The 12,899-nt window shown below is 44.3% G+C and overlaps 1 protein-coding gene across 3 annotated transcripts in view; it reads right to left on the minus strand.

Annotated features, from left to right (window-relative positions):
• Positions 1 to 1,325: 1,325 nt before the first annotated feature.
• Positions 1,326 to 12,899, minus strand: part of TBX15 (T-box transcription factor 15) — a 125,122-nt gene continuing 113,548 nt past the window's right edge. For all 3 annotated transcript variants that reach the window (XM_060413360.1, XM_004002385.6, XM_027973642.3), the window contains exon 8: positions 1,326 to 3,824. In XM_060413360.1, the coding sequence (XP_060269343.1) occupies positions 3,040 to 3,824 (785 nt within the window). In that variant the 3' untranslated portion in view covers positions 1,326 to 3,039. The remainder of the gene's footprint in view (positions 3,825 to 12,899) is intronic.

The raw sequence follows: 12,899 nt of genomic DNA on the forward strand, positions 1-12,899 counted from the left end.
TGGGAAAGATTGAAGGCGGGAGGAGAAGGGGACAACAGAGGATAATTTAGTTGGATGGCATCACCGACACGATGCACATGAGTTTGAATAAGCTCTGGGAGTTGGTGATGGACAGGGAAGCCTGGCATGCTGCAGTCCATGGGACTGCAATGTCGGACCCGACTGAGTGACTGAACTGAACTGAACTATGGCTTCCCAGTGACATTTCTGTATGGACAGAGCCCAACCTTCAAAATCCTAGCTTTTTATTTGCAAAACAATAGTTTCTGCCCTGTTCACCTCTCCCAGTTATTGTGAGGCTCCAATGAGATGCATAAATGCTTACAAATGGAATAGCCATGGGCACGTTATTAGTCTCTAAAAAGTCATTTGATGCCTAACAACTCAAAATCACTCCTCTTGTGCCGGGAGGAGCACATTCAAAAGGCAGGATATACATTTATGATTGAACATCCTAAGTAAATCCTGCCTCAGAGACACTCTGGCCCCAACCCCTCAGAATTCTTTCCTGATGGTCCCCGTGCATCCTAAGTCTGCTGGGGTTCCAGCAGAAAGGCATAATGCTAATTACACAGACCCTGAGGTCAAACTGCCAGCTTAATCACTTGCCTGAGGGCTTTGGTCGAAGACTTTAACTTTTTAAAGTTGGTTTCCAAATCTATAATATGATCATAAAAATAATACCCAATATAGAATTGTGGGAGGACTGGATGAGATATCTATGTAAGACACAGGGTGTAATATCTGGCAGTTAGCTACAATGAGGATTGCTATTAGACTCACAGGTTTTGTTTTTTATAAAACGGCGTATAGATTTATCCTTGTTTCTACAACTTTTCATGAAATAAATTATATTTTTAATTTAAAAAATTTTATTTTTAATTAGAGGATAATTGCTTTACAATGCTGTGTTGGTTTCTGCTGTACAATGTGAACCAGCTATAATTATACATATATCCCCTCCCTCTTAATTCTCCCTCCAGCCCTCCAGTCCCACCTCTCTAGGTCCTCACAGAGCACAGGTTGAGCTCCCTGTGTTATACAGCAGCTGACTCACAGGTTTTTGCAGCTAACATGAAACCAGGTATCCCACTACAGTCCTGGCTTCATGTCCTAGTTTTCTCTCTGTCGGACTGTGTAATCTGGATAAATCTGTCCCTATGAAGCTTAGTTCCTGATCATAAAATGAGGATGGTAATACAGACTTCGTGTGTTCTGAACGAGATCATGTTAAATAGTAGAGATGAGAATGCTGTGCTTATGCACAGCACAATTCAAAGGCATGGGCTGCTGCTTGCTTATTCCATAGGAACGGATACGCAGAAAACAATTGCAAAGATTTTATTTAGCGGCTTTCTGTGCTTGGCACTTAGAAACAGAGTTCCGTGCATAAGGGCAAATTTTTATACACCTTTTCTTCATACATATTTTACATACCCTTTTTATTGCCCCCTTTTTTAATATTCATAATATTGGATTCCCCACTAGGCACATAAATACATTTATCTACAACACCTCAAAACCAAAAAAAAATCTTAGTAATATCTGAATTCTTTTACTTGGTACTATCTGCATTTCCACACCACTTAAAAAGTTTAGCTGGCACCAAACTTCACTTTTCTTATCATTAAAGGATTTGAAGGGGAAGGGAAAGATGAAAGGAAAAATCCAAAACTTCAAAATTGCAACGAACTATTTGATTCAAAAAAAAAAAAAAGTGGCGATCTAAGAGCAGGTGGAAGGATGTATTCCAGAAGGCCCATTCTCAATTCTCTGGAAGGTGACAGGACTCCTCCTGCCACAGGGGAAATGGGGCAGGCAATCCAGGTCAGGCATCTGGATCTGGCATTCAGAAGGCCAGACCCTCCCTGTGTTGCCTCTGTTCTTGGTATCATTTGTTGAGGTTATAAAACTCTTCCTTTCTCACACTCCTTCTGTTCCCCTTCCCCTGCCAGGATGCGTGCTCTGGAATCGGCACTTCCTGTGTGGTGCTCCCTCTTCTGGCTCACAGTGGTCAGAACTGTGGGATTGAGACTCATGCCTTGCCTGGGTGCTTCTCACCGTGCCTGACCAGGCATAGTGTCCCAGAGAGGTTTACTCCTCCACAACTCCACGGTTCTTTCCATAACCTGGGGGGTAGGGGTGGGGACCAAACCCATTTCCTCAGTGAACTAAAACTCTCATCGCTGCTCTCACTTCCTCATTCAGTCTTGCTCTCCACCTCTCTCTTGCTCTCTATTCTTTCTCCTTCTCTCTTTCAGCTGCTCTTACTCCCTCTTTTCACAGGCACCACTGGGAACATCAATGCTAGCACACCAATGGAAGAGAGCCAAAGTTCAAAGGCCATCTTTTTCAGGAAGCCAAGTCCGGTTGGAGTACTGATGTCTTTCCACCCCCATTGATGGGAAGGGGTTTCAGGATACATGGTTCATTCCAGAAAAAGGGTAAGCTGCAGGGAAGAAATATTGGCAGGCAGCAACTGCTGACCCAGTCCGTCTACTGCTGTACATAGACAAAGTTTTGGTGAAAGCACCCATGCTGGGCTTCCCTCCACAGAGTTCACCCAGTTCCGAGTCACTGTGCACGTATGTTTGTGTATGGATGAGTCTGTGTATGAATATATTTATGTACGTGTGTATGTATGCAGGCACATATGTATGTGTGTATGTAAAGGTAGGTATGTATCTGTGTGTGGGTAACTTTTCATTGGCTGCTACATGCTAGCATCTCCCTTAACATTATTATAAAACGATTATTCAGTTTCTTCAAAGGCCACTCTGAGTAGACGATGCTAAGATTTGGGAAGGCAGGAGAATGGCCACTGAGTCAGAGATGATTCCACTGCAAATATTCCTTCAGTGGCTTTAAGTGTCTCTTGTTGTCGTTGGGTATGTGCTTTCCTCCTCCAGAAAGTAATAATAATAATAATACACAGTTCCTGTTTTTCAAAGGCGTTGGGCTTCCACAGAGGAGGATCTGCCCCTGGAGACTCTGGATCTGCCTCGGCTGCTGTTGGCTCCGTGGTGCTGGGACTGGCCACTAAACCATGTGAACAGACATCTGGGAGGAGGAGCCTGGGACCGCCCCATACTGCCGGCCGTCACAAGTGTTAGTCGCCTGCTGATTATTGGGTGAAGGGCTAATCATGTGCATGCCGTGCTCCATCCCCGTAGGCAGGTACTGCCGCTCTCCAAAGGCCCCATTGGAAGGAGAAGAACAGAGTAAAGTGCTTTGAGAGGCGCTCAGTTTTTCTGGGCTTGCAGCTAGCCTAGGGGAAGTAGGGAAATTGTATCCATACAGATTATAAGGATTGTGGAGAGAGAAGGCATTGTAGGAGCTCTGCTGCATATGGCTGCCCCCAAACATGTGTGGTGAGGAGGAGCTGGAAGCTGCATTGCCTGCCTGCATGACATACTGAAACTGGGAAGTAGGGAAGGACCCCAGCTGGCCACCATAGGCTTCCATCTTGCTGTTGCTAGGCAACGAGGGAGGAGTTGGTATTCCTGAGATCAGGGATGGAGTCCTCTGAGGCATGAAGGTTTCAGAGGGCTGAGCAGCCGAAGTGGTGCCACTCTGGAGCCTGTTGTAGCCACTGTCACTCAGCCCTGGGTAGCTCTGCAAGGCAGCCATGTTGCTTCGGGCGCACGGTGGATAATCGGAGAGGTTTAGATTACACAGCTGGCTCTCTCGGCAGCCCACGTTGAAAGTGTTGGGGGCCAGATGAAACGTGGGAGGAGAACAGGATGGAGATAAAAGATGAGAAGAAGCTGAAGGGGATGGAGTCCCAGTGCTGGAGGTGGTTGGGGAAGTGCCTGTGCTGCCCCCTGAAAAATAAAACATAACTTCTTTTGAGACATAAGAATCACCTGAAAGGCTTGTTAGAATACAGATCACTGATTCCACCCCCAGAATTCTCATTCTGTAGGTCTGAGACAGGCTTCCCTGGTAGCTCAGTGGTAGAGAATCTACCTGCCAATGCAGGAGACTCAGGGATGACCCAGGGTTCAATCTGTGGGTCAGAAAGATCACCTGGAATGGGAAATGGCAACCGCTTCAGTATTTTTGCCTGAAAATCCCACGGACAGAGGAGACTGGTGGGCTACAGTCCATGGGGTTGCAGAGTCAGACATGAATTAGTGACCAAACAAAAACAAGGTCTGGGACAGAGCCTGAGGATTTGCAGCAAGTTGTCAAGTGACCCTGAGGCTGCCGGTCCAGGGACCACAATTTAGTTAGATGATGTCCAGGACCATTTTATCTCCTAAAATCCCTGAATTTTATTTGAGAGTGCTGCTCTAATACTGCAGATTTTAGAACTGCATTGGTGGCTGATGCACCGATAGACAAAGGGCCAGTTCAACCCAATCCACTTCAAATGTGTTCTCAGGTAGTTTGAAAGTGAAAGTGTTAGTCGCTCAGTCATGTCCAACTCTTGGCGATCCCATGGACTGTAGCCCACCAGGCTCCCCTGTCCATTGGGATTTTCCAAGCAAGAATATTGGAATGGGTTGCCATTTCCTTCTCCAGGGGATCTTCCCACCCAACCCAGGGATCAAACCTGGGTCTCCTACATTACAGGCAAATTCTTTACCATCTGAGCCACCAGGGAAGCCCTCAAGTAGTTTCAGAAGGTCAAAAATGACCTTTCTGAGCCTCCCCTTTACCAGACTGTGAAGAGCAGTGCTGCACCCACTTCCTGTCCCATCTACTGGAAGCTGAAAGCAGTGATGAGTGCCAGGACTGCTGAACCTTTCATGTGAACTCCAGAAGGAGCAGCTACTTTGTCTTCCACTGGGACTCTCCCCTCATGGAATTTCTCTTTCAGAGCAAGGGTGGGACTTGCCCAGAATTGTTGAGAGCTGTGATTCCCCAAGGAGCACTGTACCCTTTAGGTCATCCACAGCTCAGGCAGGGACTCCTGGTAACTTGAGCTGCTATACAAGAGTAAAGGAACTTTAACATGGAAAGGAGCAGAAATAAGGTTTCTGTCAGTGAGGGGAAAATGTGAAGAAAACTATCAGGATTCTAGAGATAATGGGATCCAAAGAAGCCAGCCACAATGTACTGATGAAGAAGGCCCACATATGCAAGTTGAGAGGCAGATACCTCAAAGAGAAACCCAAAGCTAATTTTTAGCACAGTGGGTAAAAAAGTCTTAGCCTATCTTCACAAGTATTACAGTAGTTTTGGCTGTAAAAGCATAAATTTAGCTCTTTTTAATAGTTTTTTCAAAGTTAATTTTTTACAGAGCCCAACCAATAACATCTCTTGTTTGGTCAGAAGAATTTCCCCAGGTAGAACTGGATTCAGATATCAATAGCTCCTGATTGTAGAATCATTTCAGGAAATTCTCCTTTTTGTTTCTTGTTTAAATCTTAAATTCTCTTTGATGTTGTTCAGTCACTAAGTCATATCTGACTTTTTGTGACCCCACTGACTGCAGCACACCAGGCTTCCCTGTCCTTCAGTAGCTTCTAGAGTTTGCTCAAACTCATATCCTTGGAGTCGGTGATGCCATTCAACTATCTCATCCTCTGCTTCCCATTTCTCTTCCTACCCTCAACCTTTCCTAGCATCAGGAAAATTCCCTTGAGAGGTAAAAAGATGTTCATTCCACAAACTGAGATAAGACCAACACTGTAAATACCTCTAAGAGAAGTAAGCCAGAGCTGACCACAGAAAGAAGGGCATCAAACCTGATTCTAGGTTCACTGGCCTCCATCCAGCTCCCATCCACAGGTAAGGCAAGCTACGTCTTAAATCTCCTCGCCTGTGAAACAAGGGCTCGAACTGATAGGCTGCGATTTCTGTCCTTCTCAGAATTATATTTATGTCTGGTGGATTACATTTCTGTTAAAGTGTGAATTGCTAGTAACAAGTACTTTCCCAGGAGTCATTTAAACACAACGAAGAAGTTCTTGAAGGGGAAACAATAAGGATGAGCGAGAACACACTTCTTAATTCTGTGCCACCGAGGGGCCCAGCCTACAGAGCCTAACGTGAAGCTCAGGGATTCATTTTCTGCAAGCATGTGGTTCCCCTCTGAGGCATCCTACATTTTTCTCTCCCTCTTCCACCCTAACTACCAGGCACATCAGTGAAATAAGTGCTATGGCACAAATGGAGAAACTCGACTCCAGCTGTAAAGAGATCTGTGTTTTATGGGATGTGTATCTGGTCTCCTCTCTTTGAAAGTCCATTCTGGCTCTTCCAGATCTGGTGTTTATGTGGTCCTGGAAGAGACCCCCTGTTTGGCATGCCGTACCATCCCATCATAGGTATACGCTCCACCAGGCCAAGCTCGAGCCCTGCAGCAGGAAGTGCAAAATGGAGCAGATGACTTTTTATAACTCTAAATGCTTTTCTCGGATGGCCCATGATGGAACGAATGGTACTGATTTAAGGCCTCAATTGGTTTCACTAGAAAAAAATAAGAAGGGAACTATTAACCAGTTACAGGGATCTCTGCCGAGCAGATGAGAGGCACATGTTAAAAAGTTTGTAGTCAGCTTGCTCTGGCTTTTAAATGACACTCACTGGAAATGAGGCTTGGTGGCCTGCTGAGCTTCAAGGGGTGAGAGCCCTCATACAAACTAGTGTTTGAAGGGAGAGAGCAAGCCTGTCTGAGAAAAGGTCACGTTGCTTCCATCCACTTTGAAGAAATGCTCTTATGTACTTAAAATAATCAATAAAGATAACAGCCATTTTTTCAAAGTCCATACAAAAGACAGAAGAGTATGGCACTTGTTGTGCCAAGAAGCAAACCAAGATATTGAGAAGTCTTTACTCTCTTATGATCTAACAGCTTGTCAGCTGTTAAACAAGATTGGGAGTGCCAGCCAAGTGCTAAATAAGCATAAGGAGGCAAGCTGCCCTCCCTATGCATTTCAACACTTAGCTTCCTAGAGGCCTCTCAACCCAAAAGAGCCAGGGCCGAGTGGGAGGCCAGGCCTCTCTGATACACAGCAGTCAGAGCTGTCTCTCAAAGGAAATCATGCCTTCCTTTCCTGTGTAGCCTTGTCTTTGTCCCCATCTGCTCTGTACAGCCAGGTCTGGAATGCTCTAAGAGTGCTGATTTAAACTTTATTTAATGGATGAACAGGGGCTATAGAGTCAAATACACCCAGTTCTAATCCCAGTGGTCTTTCTAATGATGGGACCTTGGCAAGTGGGCTTCTCCATATAGATGGAATTTTGAATATCAACGTTGTAAGCATGTACAGAGAAACAGATGAAATAATATATTATCCTCTTGAAAAGCAAGGAGATCAAACAGTCAATCCTAAAGGAAATCAACCTGAATTGGAAGGACTGATGCTGAAAATGAAACTCCAATACTTTGGCCACCTGATGTTGAAGAGCTGACTCATTGGAAAAGACCCTGATGCTGGGAAAGGTTGGATGCTAGTGGGGATGGCTGTTGTGGGTTTGCCTCTGTTCATGGAGCACCCTGAGCATCCTGGCCACTTGACGCTATAGGAAGCATTACGTCACAGCCAACTGCCCACATGTAACAGGCTATTGGAGTCTCTAAGGCTGTGAATGGTGAAGCACTGGACACCCACTGGGTCCATATCCCAAAGGCTAAATCAACTGTTTCCTCTCTGAACTATCTGCCCCTTCCCTCTCACTCCCCCCCTTGGGATGGAAATAAGATGCCCCGTGTCTCCATCTCTCTTCAGATCAGATCCAGCAAAGTGAAATTGAATACAAACAATTTAGGTAAGTGGGTGTCCTTCTCACTGTCCTCAGAGATCTTAATCCTTCTGAAGTGTGAAGTCACTCAGTCATGTCCCAAACTTTGCAACCCCATGGACTGTATGTAGCCCAGCAGGCTCCTCTGTCCACAGAATTCTCCAAGTAGCCATTCCCTTCTCCAGGGGATCTTCCCAACCCAGGAATCACATCCAGGTATCCTGCCATTACAAATGGATTCTTCACCATCTGAACCACTAGGGTCCCCACTTCTGAGAGATGGTTAAAATGTAACACTATAAATAGCTAAAAGCTCTCCAGCATTTCAGGACCAATCCTCCACCACCCCACTTCCTTGCAGGCTATTCTACCTACAACCCAAAGTGAGGAGGTACTCAAAATTCACTTCAATGTTAACTTGCTCCAACATTCAAGGCCAACAGCCAAAATAACCAAAAAGAATACATGTTTAGCAGTGATTCCATACAAGGGCAATAACCTAGAATATACTCGTGCACCATGAAGACAAGTTAAATGTGACCATGAAAATCTTGAATACCAAGCCTGCTGACTTTTGCATCTTTAGATTGATCGCTTCCAGACTGTAACATGAAGACTTTCACAAACAGTGTCCTTGTGGCTTTATTTTGTTGTGCCTCCCCGCCCAAAATTGAAAAACAGTGAAACAAAACCCCATCTGGGCTAGTGAAGAATAAATTTCCATATAATTACTTGGTTCCATGAGCAGACTCTTCTCTCATATAATTCAATAGCATCTGTCCCTGAGGAGTGCTGATTCACCAGGTGCCCTTGAGTAGCCTTCTTCAAGGCTTTCAAACAGGTAAGAGGTAGAATGTCAGAATCCTATGGATGGATCCCAGAGAATAAACCCAGAGGCCATAAAGCTTAATGATCAGAGCCCTATTTATCCCAACTAAGGAATAACCCTTAGTTGAAATGAGCACTCTTCTCAAAACAGAAATTTAAACATTATAGTGTTAATGGGAATTCAGTTCAGTTCAGTCACTCAGTCGTGTCTGACTCTTTGCGACCTCATGAACTGCAGCATGCCAGGCCTCCCTGTCCATCATCAACTCCCGGAGTTCACTCAAAATAATGGGAATTATGTGGTTTCAATCCTAGAAAGAGTGCATCTCTCCATAAAGTTTAAAGATATACATTGTTTAAAACCTCTTCCTTTTAAGACAGTTTTAGATTCACCCAATTCTCATTTTTCACATTGGTTCTCTGTGTTCTGAGTCTCTCTGCTTCTTAAATGCCCCTATTTCATACCTACCACATTGCCCACCACATTCATACCTACCACAGAATGTTCAAACTACCACACAATTGCACTCACTTCACATGCGAGCAAAGTAATACTCAAAACTCTCCAAGGTCATAGAAAAAAGCAAGAGAGTTCCAGAAAAACATCCGCTTCATTGACTATGCCTAAGCCTTTGACTGTGTGGATCACAATAAACTGTGGAAAATTCTTAAAGAGGTGGGACTACCAGAACACCTTACCTACCTCCTGAGAAACCTGTATGCAGGACAAGAAGCAACAGTTAGAACCAGACATGGAACAACAGACTGGTTCCAAATTGAGAAAGGAGTACATCAAGGCCGTATACTGTCACCTTGTTTATTTAAATTATATGCAGAGGACATCATGCAAAATGCCAGGCTGGATGAAGCACAAGCTTGAATTAAGATTGTCAGGAGAAATATCAATAACCTCAGATATGCAAATGATACCACCCTTATGGCAGAAAGCTAAGAGGAACTAAAGAGCCTCTTGATGAGGGTGAAAGAGGAGAGTGGAAAAGCTGGCTTAAAATTCAGCATTCAAAAAAATTAAGATCATGGCATTCAGACCCATCATTTCATGGCAAACAGATGAAGAAACAATGGAAACAGTGACAGACTTTATTTCCTTCGGCTCCAAAATCATTGCAGGTGGCAACTGTAGCCATGAAATTAAAAGACGCTTGATCCTTGGAAGAAAAGCTATGACAAACCTAGACAGAGACATCACTTTGCCAACAAAGGTCCATCTAGTCAAAGCTATGGTTTTTCCAGTAGTCGTGTATGGATGTGAGAGCTGGACAATAAAGAAGGCTGAGTGCCCAAGAACTGATGCTTTTGAACTGTGGTGTTGGAGAAGACTCTTGAGAGTCCCTTGGACCACAAGGAGATCCAACCAGTCAATCCTAAAGGAAATCAGTCCTCAATATTCATTGGAAGGACTGATGTTGAAACTGAAGCTCCAATACTTAGGCCACCTGATGCAAAGAGTCAACTTATTAGAAAAGACCCTGATGCTGGGAAAGATTGAAGGCAGGAGAAGAAGGGGACAACAAAAGATGAGATGGTTGGATGGCATCACCGACTCAATGGACACAAGTTCGAGCAAACTCTGGGAGATGGTGAAGGACAGAAAAGTCTTGCGTGCTGCATGCTGGGGTCGCAAGCAGTCAGTCATGACTGAGTGAACAACAATAACCATATGGCCTAGGTGGCACACTCCCATTTTTTCACTTTCCGTTGACTTGCTTATTTTCTCTGATACTTGTTTTGCTGCCTTCTCTGCTGCAGTTTACATCTGCTGTTACTGTCGTTTGGAATCCTGCCTCGTTCCTGGCAACAGCATCCACTTTTCCCTCAGAGAAACACTCCCTCTCGCACTCACCCTTCACCCATACCTCCAAGGAAGGGATGTGACTCAGGCCTGGATGATCTAAGTAACCCCATCCCTGCCACAGTAATTAATTCAGAGGCAACTCAACTGGAGTCAGTGAAACTCAGTGAGATTGTGCTAGAAATCTTAAAGAGAGATACATGACCTTTCCCATCCAATTTAAACCTAAAAAGATGCAGGTGCAGGAATGCTGGCAGCTAGCTATGTCACCACCATGGGGAGCCTGAGGATGAAGTCTGGTGAGAGATGATAATGCCTTGGAGTGGAGTAGTAACAGGGGAGATTAGAGATATGAGCACATTCGAGAACTTGGTAACGGCTGGATATGGTGGGGACAGGGAGGCCTGTCATGCTGCAGTCCATGGGGCTGCAGAGTCAGACATGACTGAGAGACTGAGCTGAACTGAACTGGATACGGAGGGAGGGAACTGACTCAGATGGCTAATGGGCAGCAGTGTCCTTCCCCCAGGAGAGGGCGCCAAGTCTGTGAGGCAAATCATGGACTCTGTTTTGGATGTATTGACCATAAGGGACTACAGGACAAAACAGAATATGTACCCAATAACCATTTGCCCTGGGGCTTCCCGGATGGCTCTGCGGAAATGAACCCACCTGCCAATGGAGGAGATGCAGGAGACTGGGGTTCCATCCTAGGGTCAGGAAGATCCCTTAGAGGAGGAAATGGCAACCCACTCTAGTATTCTTGCCTGTAAAACTCCATGGACAGAGGAACCCAGCAGGCTATAGTTCACAGTGTCGGGAAGAGTCAGACAGGACTGAGCAACTAAGCACCAGAAGCACAAGCAACTATTTGCTCTATGGACTGAATTGAGACACTCTCCAATCCTTCTCAAGAACTCCTCTCGGGCATTATTTCTTACCTCAGGGATAAATGAGATCAGCATAAATTGGCTCTCTTTGAAACACTGTAATGATCAAAGACCTCTGTCCATTGAACCTTCCTCCATTCCCAATCTCTTTACTAGCATAAATTTTCTCAGTATTTGATCTCTTTCACTGACCAACCTCTAATTAACACAAATCAACTGATAAAAATGAAATAAGGGCCTACTAGAGTTAACGCTCAAGTTGTTGACAAACCCAACAGAGACCTTAATGATCCTGACTTTTAACTGCCTGATAAACACTGAAAAACACAAAGGTGCTGAAATCTGTCTAGTGATGTCTGCCACCAGTTGAGAGACGGGAGCTTTTCTGTCAACGGCAGGTCTCCTTACATTCACAGATGGAGACGTATGACCAGCTTTGGAGCCACTGGTCCCAGATGGTTCCTTTTCACATAACAGTTGTCAGATCACTTGGAGACTCCACTCACAAAAACCCTCTCAGTATTGGTCATACAAGTGGCTCCACTGTATACATTATCAGAACAACCTCATAACAACATCAGGATATCATCAGAACAGCAAGATTAAACTTGGCTATAACTGACCTGGGCTCTTCTTTCTTTTTACTTCTTTGTCTGTGTTGCCTCACTCCACTTCCATAAGCACAACTTACTTGGTTAGTTTACTTTGTCCCTGCCACAAGCGGTGTTTAGGCAGAAGCCATTCCTGAAATATAATTTCTATCTCCAGACTATCCAAAAGTATAAACTCCCTTGCTGATTCTAAATGAAGATGTCTGAAAATGAAACCATACAGTTGACTTCATAAAAATGAAATATGGATTTACTATTTATAGAGCTAATGCTCAAGTTTTTGACAATAAACCATCAAATGGATTAATAAACTGATTGTGTGTGTGTATGGTAAATAAGAAGGAAGAAAGTCTAGTGGAAAGGAGAGTACCCAGTGAAGCAGGAGATCCACTGAGTCCTCAACTCAGTCCTGCCAGCACTTAACTGAAGATATGTTCCTAGGCTGCTCTATGCCTCTGTTCATTTTGGTGTTAAAGTCAGAGAAAAATGAGCATGCATTCTTCTCTGTAAGAGAAAACAACTATATAGAGCATCCATTCAATATATTTTTTAAAATAGAAAGATTTGTTTTTTTGTAAAACTGTGGTTAATTCACCTAAGCACATTCCTTGAAAGGTTATCAACAGATGGGTCTTAATGAAAGAGAAATTTAACTGACAACAAGGGCAAGATGGAAAGAGCACCCTTCACTTCATCCAAGCAGAATGGCTGATCCAGCCTCCAGCAGCAGCAACAGCACAAAACTGTCCCAGGGCTAAGTGTTTGACATCCAGATATTCATGTGCTTGAAGCAATGAGGTAATGTGGACACCTGGGTGGGCTGATCACTGTTTGGATCTTTACTCTGGTGCCAACATTCCCAATGGTCTCTTCACCAAAAGGGAGTTAGTACAAAATCAGTCTGCCATTGAAGCTTCCACTAGAAACTCACCACTCTTTACTTCTAAGACACAAAACAGTTTAACACAGACGGCTGTCTCTTTTGTTCATTTTATGACTGATACTGTCCAGAGTTACTGGAAACCTCAGTTTTTAAAGGAAGCAAGAATGAGTATTGTTACT

The sequence above is a fragment of the Ovis aries genome, chromosome 1 (assembly GCF_016772045.2).
Source record: "Ovis aries strain OAR_USU_Benz2616 breed Rambouillet chromosome 1, ARS-UI_Ramb_v3.0, whole genome shotgun sequence".
Classification (NCBI taxonomy): Eukaryota; Metazoa; Chordata; class Mammalia; order Artiodactyla; family Bovidae; genus Ovis; species Ovis aries.